Consider the following 15,654-nt stretch of genomic DNA (forward strand, 5'->3'; position numbering starts at 1 on the left):
ACAAGGCACAGAGCGATCCTCAGGAGAGAGAGGGAGGACCCCACCAGACTCACCACCCGCCGACACAGGCACCTGCAACAACCAGAAGAATTTGCACCACACGTGCAGTGATCAGGAAGCTAAAATGATCCAGAAGTCAGCACCAGGGGATAAGGAGGGGCTCCCACCGCCAAAAATGCCACCCACAGGGCTCCACTTTCATGGCTGCAGCTATTTGCATTGGTAAACCACAAAAAATTACCGCCGGATTACACAAACATGTTCGCTGTGTATAGAAACACTTAAGCCCCGTACACACGTACCGATTGTCGGCCGTAAATATTAGGCCGACGACCGATCGGCCGATTGTAGGCTTGTTAGTATGATGCTTCCGACAGCCGACAGCGCATTTTCGGCCGAACAGAATCTGTCGTGCAGGCATTAAAATTTTTGTTGGCCAACACCAGAACGGCCAAATGTTCAGATTGTACAGATTTCGGCCGACAGACAGCAGATTTGCAAGACTGGGCATGCTCAGAAAAGAAAAAAGACAAGGAAAGTTAACCATCACATGACATCACTTCTGCAGTCGGCTGATGTTGGCCGACAAAATTCGTGTGCAGTCTTTTGCAGTTTTCAACAGACACGACAGCCCTGGACAAAAGACAGCCGATCGTTTGGCCGACGATCGGTACGTGTGTACAGGGCAACAGGCTACAACAAAATGGTGGCACCACGAGGCATGCAGGGACTCAGAATAGGGGGACCAGGCCTCAGGACAGATCCAGGCAGGATGGGGGGGGGTCCTGGCAGGAGCCACCAGGTGTACCCCCCTGCTCAGTCGATCATCCATTTGCCGCCGGCGCACTCCCCCTTCCCTGAGACCCATTGCCAGTTAGCTCCCTGCACCAACCCCAGGAAGGTGGCCAGACCACCCAAAAAAAATACATCCCCAGCATATGTGGAGGGGGGGGGGCAGGATGAGAGGGGTGCCTGCGGGGAGGGGAACCCGGGGGTCCGACCGTCACAAGGAGGGGCCCACGTCCACCCCAATACCCTACAGGGGTAGAGGTGGGGGGACGACGACAGCTACTCACCATACCAGGAACCAGGTGGGCACCGCTCCAGACAGATTCTCCTCTCCATCTAAATGGGGGGGGGCTGTTGGCCAGGAGGAACGCTGCGACTCAGACCGAGGCCAGGTCGTATGCCACCTTGCAAGACTTAACTCGCAGAGCCAGCCCACGTCCAGTGGGGCTATATCCCGGCTGACCTAGCGCGGAGCTGAGGCCTGCACGCGCGCGCTGGCCAGACTGGGGTGGCCTCTGGATCTAGAGTATCCAGCCTGTCGCCCAGTCCGGCAGTTGATAGTAGATTTCACCGGAAAAATCAGGAGGAAATATTTCCAATCTAAAAATTTTGCCAGGATCAAAGATCCCAGCAAGGAACTAGGTCCTTACTCCTGACTAGGCAGAAAAAAAATTAGTGACTATAGCAGGAAGAGGGAGTATACAGCCTGGGACTGCCCATGGGTGTACCTAGAAGTTTTTTCTGCCTAGCATCCTACTCCTGTAGGGGGCAGAATAACCCAATGGTCAAGAATGACAGGAGTAGTGTCCCTCAATGAACGAAAGAGAAAATTGTTTAAGAATCACAGAAGCATGAATGTATTTAAAATTTATACAAAATTGGAAATGTTGCTATGGAACAATACAGACAGTTTAGTATAAGGGGGCAGTCTTCTCCATTTTACATACTTACTCGAAATATGTTGCTGGATGTTATCACTGGGTATTCATCATTTATGGGTATAACGGATACAAATATGGACCGTGGGAGACTTTGTTTGGAAACTTCTGAATTTTTCAAAATGATCGTAAAATTATCCTGCAAGGTTTCACTACCATCATGAACATAATAGATCAGTTCCTGCTCCACCTTAAAATAAAAAAAATTTAATTACTTGTGTACACCTACTAATGGCATAGTACATATTCAAAATCTGAAATAAGTAAACAAAGTAAACCATAGTTATTTATTCCTTCAAATTCAGGTCATATTTTTTACATATTATTAAAGGGCACAATGGTTTTACTGGCTTCTGAGGGGTCTGTGTGTCTTTACCTCGGTGTAAATAGTTTCCTACAGAATTTTTTCAGACTGTGGGGATAGTTTCATTTTTTTTTTACAAATATTACAACTACACAATAATTTTTTTATTTTCATTCAATCCGGCAGGCTGAACGAAAAAAATGTAAGAGCTAGGGAGGGTACTAACAATCCAATGTTAGTACAGCGACCCCACTGCTAAGCTCATGCGTTCTGACAGGGGGACCCCTGACATTCGGCACGTGTGTACAGCCCTTAAGGCCAACTATGGATATGAGCAGTGCAGATCTCTTAGACACCAGCCATGCACCATTTACTGCTCGTAACCGCCGCACTTCAGTGCATCCAGCCTTAAGGATTTAAGGTGAATCCCGTCTTAGGTAATCTTGCAGCTAAATGCTTCAGTTTAATGTTTAAAAAGGTAATTCTACGTATGAATATTCTATACATAGTTACATTGGTTAATTTTGGAACAATGCAACTATGCATATACCATACCTGGTGGATGCCCCTGGAAGCTGGAAACCAATGAAGTAGACTGATACTCTGGTGATCTCCACTTCCTTCTGGCTCCTGCGCTAAGCTGCTGCCCAGCTACATTCTGAACACAGGAGGTTTGCTGCTCGGCACAGGCATCATTCAGAGAATGTTTTCCTTTTTCTGAATGAATGCAAAGCGTTATTTGATTGGATGAAGTGGAGAGCGTGACATCGCCCCACCTGTCAAATGCCATTTGCAGATTTACTAATATGCTCAGAACCAAAATGCTATAAGCTTAATTTATTAAATTAAGTAGGCATTGCACTCTTAGTCACCAATTAGATTTCTTTTTCACTGCTGAAGACTTCGCTAAACTGAAATCTGATTGATTGAATTTTGTGGGTTAGGGGTGGTTCAGTTTTAAGTTTTAAAAAACGTTTTAACGTTTTTCTTTTGCATTATTCACCCAATCCTGCATTTATTTTACAGGATTGGGGTTGATTACAGACTTACTGCATTACAGAAAGCTTGGCACTTGAATTAGTCGATGGCTAAAATGGTCTACTACTCTACTACTGGACTTGCTGCTTTAGAATGATTCAGTACTCTATAATGCAGGCGTGTTTTTGTGAAAATGCTGCCCAAATGCTCTTTACATGACTTTGAAAATGTAGTGAATGAATAATGCTCATATAATAAATTCTTAATTTTTTTTTTTTCTGTCTGGAATTCTGCTTTAAAAGTAACATGCTGATGTATAAAAATGCAGCTGCACATCTGTTTTTGACTTTTCTGTTTTCTCACTGACTGTAAACACCAAAGCAGCAAGTGAAGTCAGAGCTCCTGATATGTAGACTCTTTCAAGTCAGTGACCCAGGAAATACTGAATCCACTGGTTCGGCATGACAGCTAACAAACTTCCATATTTAGAGGTCTCCATATTTTTTTTTGACCTTAGAGTTTCAAATTGGCAATTACCTGTTTTTTTGTAAAACTGGATAACTTTATTCCAGGAAATCTAGTGTTTTCAACATAACCATGAGCAGGAGGGTCAAGCAGAACAAACTCAGAATTGAAATTCTGGAAATGTTTGCTAGGTATATACAGGTATTCCTGTGTCAAGGCTTTGGATGCCCCTTCCGTGACAGTAATATTTTGAACCTCCAGTGGAATCTGGATTGGGATTATGTGTATAGACATGGTTATGCCCATTATCTCCCGTACACCGTTGGTCACATCTAATGTAAAGTTGTCTTGCAACTGGCCAGCCTCAGTTTGCACATACTGAATATCACCATTGTTAATATCTTCCTGTGTAAACATCATCACAGTTAGGTCATCGGGAAAATGGTGCACCGTGGACTCAAGTCTGCGTATATATCCATATCTAGGAGGCGTGACCACAGTGAAAATTATTTCAGCGGGTGTGTTATCCTCATGGACAACCTGAATTAGAAAAAAATAAAAACAGATCTTTATTTAGATACTGATAAAAAGACTTACAATAACAAACATTGTCAAGTGTTATTTATGGTCTGTGTCAATGGGGTTTGGACTTCTGCAAATACAGTCTGCTTTCTGATACATACCTCTTGCATTTGATATTAGTTTCAGAAGCTTTTGAGATCATAGTTTATTGACTGGAGAATTTGACATATTATCAAATTGCATTTCCTTCAATGACTTAGGCTACGTTCACATGTGGGCGTAGCGGATCGCGGGCAGAATCACTGCGATTCTGCCAACGATTCAGAAATCATTGCAAATCGCGGGACGCCTGTGCATTGCCCGTGATTTGCAATGGCACCCCAAACGCTGTGCGATGTTGCCGCGATTTCTGCCTGCCGAATCGCGGTAACATCGCGCAAACAAAATCGCGGGACGCATGATGTCCCAAAGAAGCTCTTGTACCTTTTTTGGGCGTCACGCATCCCACGGTTTTGTTTGCGCGATGTTGCCACGATTTGGCAGGCGGAAATCGTGGCAACATCGAACAGCGTTTGGGGTGCCATTGCAAATCACGGGCAACGCACAGGCGTCCCACGATTTGCAATGATTTCCGGATCGCGGGCAGAATCGCGGTTATTCTGCCCGTGATCCGCTACGCCCACATGTGAACGTAGCCTTCGAGAAAATCAGTTTGGACAGAAACAAAACCCAATCGATGACGATGCTAAAAGTGGTAACTAAGAAATACAAAAAGAACCATGGGTTTGAGTCAGATTACTGGCTTCATGCTTGGTAGCTATAGAGTTTGCCATCATTTAATATTAAAGTGTCACTAAACCCAGGTCATAAAAAACTATCAATAAATGGTGTATTACATGCGGTTCATACTCATTTCCAGAAAATTAAATATTTGATTCCAGATAATGGGATTTATGACTTACCGTAAAATCCATTTCTTTGATGTTCATTGTCAGACAGCTCCTGATCTTCTTAACCATTGGGTTATACTGCCCCCTACAGGAGTAGGACACTAGGCAGAAAAAAAAAGTCTGGCTATGCCTATGGGCAGTCCCAGGGGGTATACTCCCTCTCTCTGCTATAGGTACTCAGTTATGTTACAAGCAGTGTCAGAAAAATTACAACTCCACAGAGGTGTGGCTGCTGTGTCCGTCAATGAACATCAGAGAAATGGAATTTACGGTAAGTCAAAAATCCCTTTCTCTCTTTCGTTCATTGACGGACATAGCTCCTGACCATTGGGACGTCCCAAAGCAGTGTTAAACATGAGGGGTGGGAAAAGCGAAAAAGAAACTCCCAAGGCTAAACTATAAACAGGAGCTCAACCAAAGCAACTGGAGCTCACCTGAAAAAAACAAAAAAAAAAAAAAACAATACACCCTCAAAGAGGACCAGGTCCTCTAAAACAGCAGCCTGCAAAAAACTTGTGGCAAAAGGAAGCATCCGCAGATGCCAACACATCCACTTTATAGAACTTTGTGAAAGTGTCCTACTGATGTCCAGGTGGCCGCCTTGCAAACCTGCGTACTGATGCCTGATGACAGAAGGCCCAGGAGGCACTGGGTGCCCAAGCAGAATGTGCCTTGACAGGGAAAGGAGGAACCTGACCCTTGTTGGAATAGACCTGAACCACCGCCTGTCTGATCAATCTGGAAATGGTCACAGAGGAAGCGGACAACACTTTCTGAGACCCATCCGTCAGCACAAATAGGGGAGTCTGACTTCCTAAAAGATTCTGTAGCTGCCAGGTACACCCTAATTGCCCGGACCACATCCAAGGCATGAAAAGCAATTTCCTTCAGATATTTTGGCCTGGGACAAAGGGAAGGCAACACAATGTCTTCATTCAAATGAAAATCAGAGACAACCTGAGGAAGAAACGACAGAGGCAAAGAACCACCTTATCTCTGTGAACCACCAAGTAAGATAAACGACAGGATGCTGTCAGTTCCGACACCCTGCATGCAGAGGTGATCGCCACCAAAAAGGCCACCTTCTGGGACAGCGTAAGCAGGGGAGTCTCCCAAAGATTCTCTAAAGGAGGTTTCTGGAAGACAGAGCACCAAATTGGGGTCCCAAGGCTGCAACAGAGACCACACTGGAGTGGTCAAGTGCCTAACTCTCTGAAGAAAAGTATGTATCAGGGGAGTATGTGGCCAAGGGCCAGTGAAAAAAGGCCACTAAGGCCGACACCTGACCCTTGATACTTGGTACTCAAGGCCAGTTTCTGCTTAACCCAGAAGAGGGGAGCCACAGGAGAAAGAACCAGGAAAAGACAGCTGTGCTGCCGGGACCATCGTAAAAAACACAAATGCCAGGAAGTGATGTCAAAGGGGCGGTACGCATTTAAGAGCGTCGATTTGCTCCTTCATGCTGATTGGCATGAAGGAGGAGCCAATCGACGCCCTGAAACGCGTACCGCCCCTTTGACATCATTTCCTGGCATTTGTGTTCCATGCTGGTCCCGGCAGCAAGGCTGTCCTTTCTGGTTCTTTCACCTACATCCACCCTCTGCTGGTTGGTTGGAATCTTCACCATCAAGCTGCACATTGGACAACCCGGGACCACCCGTCACTGGATTTCTTGCCACATCCTATGATGAGCCTGGTTTATTTTAATGCTAGCAAGTGCATTTTTATTCTTTGGCAATAAGAGCCGGTTCACACTGGGGCGACCTGTCAGGCGACCTGGTCGCCTGACAGGTCGCTGTAGGTCGTCTGCCATAGAGAAGCTGTGGACCCGTTCTAATAGGAGCGACACAAGTCGCTCCGACTTAGAAAAAGGGTCCGTAGCTTCTTTGGGGCAACCCGGAGCAACATGCATAGACTTCAATGTTATGAAGTCCGTGCCGGCCGCCCCGAGGTCGCGGCGCGAGCAGCGCCGCGACTTGTGAGGTCGCCCCGGCAATTCGGATCGCTCTAATGTGAACCGGCTCTAAAAGTCTTGTTTTCTGCACTTAGAGGCGCCTTCTGTTTGTTTGTTTTCTTTGTACCAGAGTTTGCTTCCCTCTTGGAATTGCTGCCCTAGTGCTGCTGAGACACCTGCTTGCCTGTTCTGTATCCAATCCATTGCGGACATCGCCTCTGCCCAGAATCCACTATCCAGAGTGCCCTCCATCTCCTTATACTGGATTTAGATTATCCAGCCCATCGCCCAGTTTAGCAGTTGTAGATCTCACAGGAAAAAAACAGGAGAAAAAAAAAATCTATCTAAAAAGAAAAAAATAAATAAATTGCCAGGACCAGAGATCCCAGCAAGGAACTAGGTTTTTACTCCTGGACTAGGCAGAAAAAAAAAGTACCTATAGCAGAAAGAGGGAGTATACCCCCCCGGTACTGCCCATAGGAGTAGCCAGACTTTTTTTCTGCCTAGTGTCCTACTTTTGTAGGAGGCAGAATAAACCAATGGTTAAGAAGATCAAGAGCTGTGTCCGTCAATGAACGAAAGAGAAATATATTTGTGTGCCAATTTAAAACAGTTTGTGGATTTTGTTTATTTTTTACTCTGTATTCCAAGCAGTGTTAATTTTGGCAGCAAATTTCAATTTAGTTTTAGTCTTCGGATTAAAATGGCATTTTAGTTTTAGTCCTATTTTAGTCTTCTGCAAGTGTTTTAGTTTTAGTCGTATTTAGTCGACTAAAACTCCAGTATATTTTAGTCGACTAAAACGCCCTACATTTTAGTCGACTAAAACGCCCTACATTTTAGTCGACTAAAACTCATTTTAGTCATCTATAATCAAATGGGTGTAGTTCAATTGTAATTTGTATTGCATTATTTAAGCATTTCTCTACAATTTCCAAACTCATTATATACTACTGCTGGTCATGGAGTGAAAAATCTAATATGTTATTATTTATGCTTTGAGCATGCACCAGTGTTAATTTTTGGCAGCAAATTTTGATTTAGTTTTAGTTATAGTCTTTTGACTAAAATGCCATTTTAGTTTTAGTCGTATTTTAGTCTTAAGACTAAAATGCCATTTTAGTTTTAGTCGTATTTTAGTCATCTGAATTGTGTTAGTCGACGAAAACGTTTTAGTCAGTTTTAGTCGACGAAATTAACACTGATTCCAAGGGCTGTTTTTTTCACATTTTGAATAGGTGACTGGAAGCAGAGAACTAAAAGCTCCTCCTGCTTATATTTTGCTGCATGCAGGGTGGGAAAGATCTGGGTCACGTGACAGCTGTATATCGGTTAGGGAAAAAAAAAAAAAAAAAAAAAGTAGATTTTTTTTTTCCCCTTTTTATTTACAGTGCTATCATCCACATACAGAAATAGAAAGGACAATGTAAATTAAACAGTGTGTGTGTTTAATATCAATTTAACCACTTGCCGACTGCCTAACGCAGATCTACGTCGGCAGTCAGCCCCTCACAGGCAAAGCGACGTAGGTCTACGTCGCTAGTCTGTGAGGGTCTAGGGAGCGAGCGCGCGCGCCCCCGGAGGCGTGGTCACGGACCCCCCTCGCGCGTGTGACCGGCGGACCCGATGTCCGCCGGTCACTCGGCGATCGGCGTGGGAGAGGGAGAAAGTCAGGCGGCTTGTGTAAACAAGCTGCCTGTCATTCTCCCCTGTGTATGAAGGATGATCATACGGTTCTACTATGTAGAACCGTCGATCACTCTTCATACATCTGAAGTCACAGTAGAAAGCACGCCCCTAGGGACACACACAGCCCCTCCCTCTCAAATAAAGTCAACCCCTTCACCACCAGTGTATTTTTACAGTAACAGTGCATATGTATAGCACTGATTACTGTAGAAATGTCACTGGTAACCCCAAAAGTGTCAAAGATGTCAGTCAAGGGTCCGATCTGTCCGCCCCAATGTCGCAGTACCGCAAAAAAAAAAAAAAAAAAAAAAATCGCAGATCGCCACCATTACGCCTTAAAAAAAAAAAAACACAACAAAAATTAAAAAAATCTTTCTCTTTGTTAGTAAACGCGATGACTTTTGCGCAAACCAATCAAAATACGCTTTTTGCGATTTTTTTTACCAAACATAGGTAGCATAAAACAAATTGGCCGAAAATGTTAAAAAATTTTGATTTTTAAATTTTTTTGGGGGGGAATTTCATATAAAAAAAATGTGAAAAATATTGCTATTTTTGCAAAATTGACGCTTTTTTTTGTTTATAGCGCGTGATCAAAAAATCGCACAGGTGATCAAATACCACCAAAAGAAAGCTCTGTTTGTGGGAAAAAAAGGACGCCAAATTCGTTTAGGTACAGCGTCGCACGACCGCGCAATTGTCCGTTAAAGTCACGCAGTGCCGAATCGCAAAATACCCCCTGGTCAGGAAGGGGGTAAAATCTTCCGGGGCTTAAGTGGTTAAGATAAAATATTCTAATCCCAAAGTCCAACTTCAACCCAATGTGCCTGTGTTAAATTACATTGCATGTAAAAAAAAAAAAAAAAAAACATATACAATACAGTTCCTTGCAAAAGTGTTCACACCCTTGACTTTTTACCTATTTTGTTAAATTACAGCCTTAAGTTAAATGTTTTGTTAATCTGAATTTTATGTGATGGATCAGAACACAATAGGCTAAGTTGGTGAAGTGAAATGAAAAATATATATTTTTTTTAGAAATAGAAAACAGAAAATTGGCATGTGCGTATGTATTCACCCCCTTTGTTAAGAAGCCCATAAAAAGCTCTGGTGCAACCAGAAGACTTCAGAAGTCACATAATTAGTGAAATGATGTCCACCTGTGTGCAATCTAAGTCATTACATATACACACCTTTTTTGAAAGGCCCCAGAGGCTGCAACACCTAAGCAAGAGACACCACTAACCAAACACTGCCATGAAGACCAAGGAACTCTCCAAACAAGTAAGGGATAATGTTGAGAAGTACAAGTCAGGGTTAGGGTATAAAAATATCCAAATCTTTGATGATCCCCAGGAGCACCATCAAATCTATCAAATGGGAAGAATATGGCACAACAGCAAACCTGCCAATAGACTGCCGCCCACTACAACTCACGGACCGGGCAAGGCGGGCATTAATCATAGAGGCAGCACAGAGACCTAAGGTAACCCTGGAGGAGCTGCAGAGTTCCACAGCAGAGATTGGAGTATCTGTACATAGGAGGACAATAAGCCGTATGGGCCATAGAGTTGGGCTTCATGGCAGAGTGGCCAGAAGAAAACCATTACTTTCAGCAAAAAACAAAATGGCACATTTTGAGTTTGCGAAAAGGCATGTGGGAGACTCCCATAATGTATGGAGGAAGGTGCTCTGGTCTGATGAGATTAAAATTGAACTTTTCGGCCATCAAAGAAAAGGCTATGTCTGGTGCAAACCCAACACATCACATCACCCAAAGAACACCATCCCCACAATGAAACATGGTGGTGGAAGCATCATGCTGTGGGAATGTTTTTCAACAGCCAGGACTGGGAAACTGGTCAGAGTTGAGGGAAAAATGGATGGTGCTAAATACAGAGATAAACCTGTACCACTCGGTGCGTGATTTGAGGCTAGGACGGAGGTTCACCTTCCAGCAGGACAATGACCCCAAACACACTGCTAAACCAACACTTGAGTGGTTTAAGGGGAAACATGTAAATGTGTTGGAATGAACTAGTCAAAGCCCAGACCTCAATCCAATAGAAAATCTGTGGTCAGACTTAATGCTGGCCATACAGTAGCCGAAAAATCAGGCAAACTAATTTTCGAAAAATGAAAAATTGGCCGTGAGAGCAGAGGATCGTGCCATCATGTAATGACCGACTTTTGAACGATAAATCGTTCAATGGACATAAATTAATCCGTTCAGTTTGTTACATATGCCTAGTGCAAACAGGTCGGCCGAGAAACACATTAACCTTTCAATTTATCGTTCGGCAGGTACAAAAAGTATTGACTTTAGGGGGGAAAAAGAAACGAAAAGAAGAAAAAAAAAAAAAAAAGGAAGAAAAAAGTCGGTTAGACTCACCGGTAACGGTGTTTCTCCTCTCACCTTCCAGGACGGCAACACATGAGAGATGAGAGGCTCCACCCTTCAGGAAACACAATCAGTTCACAGTTGCTAAAAGGCCCCACCCTTCCCCTTGTCCCTGAATTGTAAAAAAAGTAGTTCTCCAACCGATTCACAAGGGATGTATAATCACAGGTACTTGCCACCTATTGTTTACATTCTTTCCTCACCCTTTTAACAGGGCGGGAAGTAGGCCTGCTGTCCAGTTACCAGTAAGTCTAACAGACAGATTTCTCCTCTCACCTTCCAGGACGGCAACACATAAGAGGATAATAAAGTAACCACAGGCCTACCTTAGAGTGGGCCTGTAGTACCTTTCGGCCAAAGGCTAGGTCTTGCTGAGTCAGTACCTCCACTCGGTAGTGCTTCAGAAAAGTGTCATTACTGGACCAGGTAGCTGCACTGCGAATCTGTTCCCAGGAAGTTCCCGCTTTTTCGGCCCAGGAAGTTGCCAGTGCTCTGGTTGAGTGGGCTTTCAGTTTTGCTGGCACAGGAATACCTGAAACTTCAGACATGGTAATGGCTTGCCTGATCCACCTAGTGACTGAAGGTTTTCTTGCTTGCAGTTGCTTTCTTGGTCCAGAGTAGAGGATCAAAAGTTGACTAGATCTTCTAAACTACCTGATCCTCTGTAAATAAGTGAGGAGGCATCTCCTCACATCTAAACAATGAAATTTAATTTCCTTTTCATTTCTAGGGTTATCACAAAAAGGATGGTAAAATTATCTCCTGCTTCCTGTGAAAGGAAGATGCTACTTTGGACAGATATAGAGGATTTGGCCTGAGGATAATCCTATCTGGGAAGATCAACATAAATGGTTCTTTAAATCGAAAGACCTTTTAAGTCCCCTACCCTTCTGGCTGTCATGACAGCTAACAGGAAGGCTAGTTATAGGGACAAAAACTTAAAGTGAACCACTTTTATAGGTAAAAAAGGGTTTCTAGATAACGCCTCTAGAACCCTAGTCAGGTCCCAAGGAGGGAACCTGTCTCTAGTGACGGGGTAGCGCTATCCCTGGCCGTTAAAAATCTTTTAACTAAAAAGGTTCTTTTGCAAGTCTCGTATCTAGAAAAACAGAGAGCTGCTATTTGTACCCGAAGGGTGCACTGTTGACCGCCCCACCATTTTCTACCCCATCATGTAGGAAACTCAAGATTATGGGGACAGAGGCGGAAGAAATTTGCTTCTGCCTACGCCAGGTACAAAATGTTTTCCAAACTTTAGTATATTTTCCTCGTTATTGGTTTCCTGCTCAGGAGTGTGTCTATCACTCTGAGCAGACCTTTAAGGATCTGGCGCTCCCTAACCAGACCGTCAACTGGAAGACCTCCGGCCTGGGGTGCCAAACTGGTCCCTGCAATAGTAGGTCTGGGAGGTTCGAAAGCTTCCAAGGAGGCGCCACCGATAACGCCTTCAGGGTCCCAAACCACGTCCTCCTTGGCCACCATGGCGCAATCAGGAGGGGGAGACCTGGGGAACGACTGAGCTTCTGTAAAAGCCGAAGTATAAGGGGGAAAGGCATAGGCTAACTCAAACTGCCATATCTGGGCCAGAGCATCCAGGCCCACCATCCCTCTTTCCCATGAAAGGGAAAAGAATCTCCTTACCTTTCTGTTCTGTAGGCATGCAAAAAGGTCTATTTCTGGGCAGCCGAATTTCTGGACTAGTGTCTGAAACCTTTGGATTTAGCTCCCACTCCCCTTGTCTTATTGGATGGCGACTGAGGAAATCTGCTTCCCAGTTGCTTTCCCCTTTCATGTAAAATGGCTGACAGGGAGATCACCCTTCCTTCGGCCCAGACTAGGATTTCCTGGGCTAGTACCAACAGGGGTCTGGACCTGGTACCCCCTAGGTGATTCAGGTAAGCTACTGTTTTAGCATCGTCGGAGCAGACCTGAAATTTCAATGCCTGAAATGGAACTCTTGAAGGCTCTTAGGGCTTTGCCCACTGCTCTGAGTTCTCTGAAGTATGAGGACGACTGGGCTACTTCCTTGTCCCAAGTGCCCTGGGCTTTGCCTCCCTCTAGAGGAGTCCCCCACCCGCAAGCACTTGCATCTGTGGTGACCTTCAGAGGGCTCCACTGACCCCAAGGACTGCCCTTTTCCAAATTGCTTGGTACCTTTTACCTGAGGGGTGAGGATCACACTTTCGTCTAGGAACTCTTTTTGTCCCAGGAGGAAAGGTGGAAGAATTGAAGGTCTCACTCTCTTGAGTGTAACTGCACCCAAACTACTGCTGGGATGCTGGCTGACATGAGCCCCAGAACTCTCAGGATCTCTCTCCTTGAGCACGAGGGGGCAACCATCAGCCCTTTCACCGAAGAGACCCTAAAAAGTTCTGAACCTGGGCCGGCTCCAGGGATGACTTTTCCATGCTGATCAACCAGCCTAGCATCTGTAGGACTGTTAACACCTTCTGGGTGTTTGATCTCACTTGGTCCACCGACAGACCAAAAATCTGTAGATTGTCCAGGTAAGGAATCAAAGCTATTCCCTGGAGATGAAGATAGGCCACGGCTTCTGCCAGGATCTTGGTAAAAATCCTTGGATTGGCTGCTAGACCAAAGGGGAGTGCCCTAAACTGCCAATGCACAGTCCCCTCCTTGGTAACCACCGCAAATCTCAGAAAGGCCTGGTTTTCCAGATGAATCGGAACATGCAGGTAGACATCCCTGAGATCCAGAGTAGTCAAACATCTTTCAACAGGTTTTTTGCAAACTGTATAAATACCTTCCATTGAAAACCTCTTATACTCTAGGAACTTTAAGTTTCTGAGGTTTATGATAAGGCAGTATTTCCCCGAGGGCTTGGGTACCACGAACACGTGGGAGTTAAAGCCTTGGTAAAGCTGATCTTCTGGCACAGGAACTATCACTAGTTGTTCCGCCAGTTCTTGAATCCCATACAAAAGGGCGCTTCTTTTTAGTACATCCTTTGGAGGATGAGTTAAAGTCACTTCTAGTGGGGGTATGGATGAAAATTCTAGGCGGTAGTCTTCCTGAATGAGGTGAAAAATGTATGGACTGACTGAGATTTCCTCCCATTGGGAAATTAATTGAGACAGTCTGCCCCCCACTTTGACTCTGGCGTCACTTAGTATTTTTGGCGCTTGAGCTTGGAGAGGGGAAGAGCAAATTACTTCTTTGCCTACCTCTACCAAAGCCCCACTTCTTATTGGGTTCTTCTTTGGCTCTCTGTTGACTTTGCCCCCGGGGGCCACGAAAAAATTTCCTATATCTTTTCCTTTTGGGCTTGCTAGGAAATTTCTTCCCCCCTTCTCAGAAGACCTGGACAACACTTCATCCAGGCCTGAGTCATACAGCAGGGACCCTTCAAAAGGTAGCCCACAGAGCTTCACTTCTGAAGTCGCCTTCCCAAGCATTAACCCAAATGGCTCACCCTGCTGAATTAATGATCTCCTTACCAGCCAGTTTGTTAATACACCTGTAACAAAAGAGCTTGATGTGAGATCTGGGCAGTTTCTCCCCGCAATTACCACACTTCTTAAAAGGAGCTAGTGCTTGCAGATACAGGGGTTGGTTTATCAGAGGCCTTCTGGGTTCCACCTGGGGATTCTGCAAGAGAAGAGACAAATACAAGATCGCGCTTCCTACCCCACAAAAACGTGGCCACAGGTCCCCCGATGGGGAGAGCATGGTAACCACCAGGGGCTAAGCCTGACGCTTCCTTGAAAGAGGAACAGTAATACCCCCCAATAAGGAAAAACTGCACTTAAGGTGCACCGATCTGCTCTTGCCTGTAGCTACCTGCGCCGACTTTCCCTCCTCCTTCTCCATGAGGTGGGTTGTGGTGGGCTTCATATTTCTTATTTAGCTGGAGAGTCTGCCTTACTGCCACTATGCAGGTCCGGCGTCTCCTCCGTACTAGATTCCTTCTTCGAGGTCGCACTGCGCATGAGCCGCTTTTCCTGCACAAACCGGAATTTCCGGTTTCAAAGCGAGGCTTGGAGCGAGCTGGGTCCCCCTCCAAGCCGCCACTATGTCCCACAGCCGAACCGTCTGGCTGTATGGAAGGGAGGACAGGAGGAGACCCCTGCTAAAGAGCAGGCAACAGGCTCTGGAGGGACCACCACTGTTTGTGATCGACTGCCCGTATCACCGAAGCAACCTGTGAGAAAGCCTATCGAAGGCGTGCAGGAAGAGTGCGGTCTTCACCGGCATTCCAGAACCTGCCTTGCGGGGGGGTCATCCAACACACAGTCTTCAGGTCAGAGAAAAAAAATTAACGTTTTGCTGTAGCAAAAACGTAATCAATACTGAGGGACAAGGGGAAAGGTGGGGCCTTTTAACAACTGAACTGATTGTGTTTCCTGTAGAGTGGAGCCTCATCTCTCATGTGTTGCCGTCCTGGAAGGTGAGAGGAGAAAAAAAATCTTCAAAGTTGTGGGCATGTTCTGTAAATTAAATGATGCAAATCCTCAAACAATCCATGCTAAATCCAGGTTGTGAGGCAACAAAACATGAAAAATGCCAAGGGAAGTTAATACTTTTGCAAGGCACTGTACATATCCCTAATGCTTTTTATCAAGCTCTGACAATTATGTTTACAATCAGCTACATTGCTCTTTTCTACCTGGTGATACACAGCTCACAAATCCCAGGAATGTTCG

General features: G+C 45.0%; 1 protein-coding gene across 1 annotated transcript in view; it reads right to left on the reverse strand.

Annotated features, from left to right (window-relative positions):
* Nucleotides 1–15,654, reverse strand: part of LOC309563338 (chondroitin sulfate proteoglycan 4-like) — a 133,819-nt gene that overhangs the window by 46,574 nt on the left and 71,591 nt on the right. The window contains exons 4-5 of the mRNA XM_082267733.1: nt 3,547–4,014; nt 1,741–1,917 (exon numbers count right to left, since the gene is read on the reverse strand). Coding sequence (XP_082123859.1) covers nt 1,741–1,917; nt 3,547–4,014 — 645 coding nt within the window. The remainder of the gene's footprint in view (nt 1–1,740; nt 1,918–3,546; nt 4,015–15,654) is intronic.

Source organism: Pelophylax lessonae (assembly GCF_965119305.1).
Source record: "Pelophylax lessonae genome assembly, chromosome: 1".
NCBI classification, from domain to species: domain Eukaryota; kingdom Metazoa; phylum Chordata; class Amphibia; order Anura; family Ranidae; genus Pelophylax; species Pelophylax lessonae.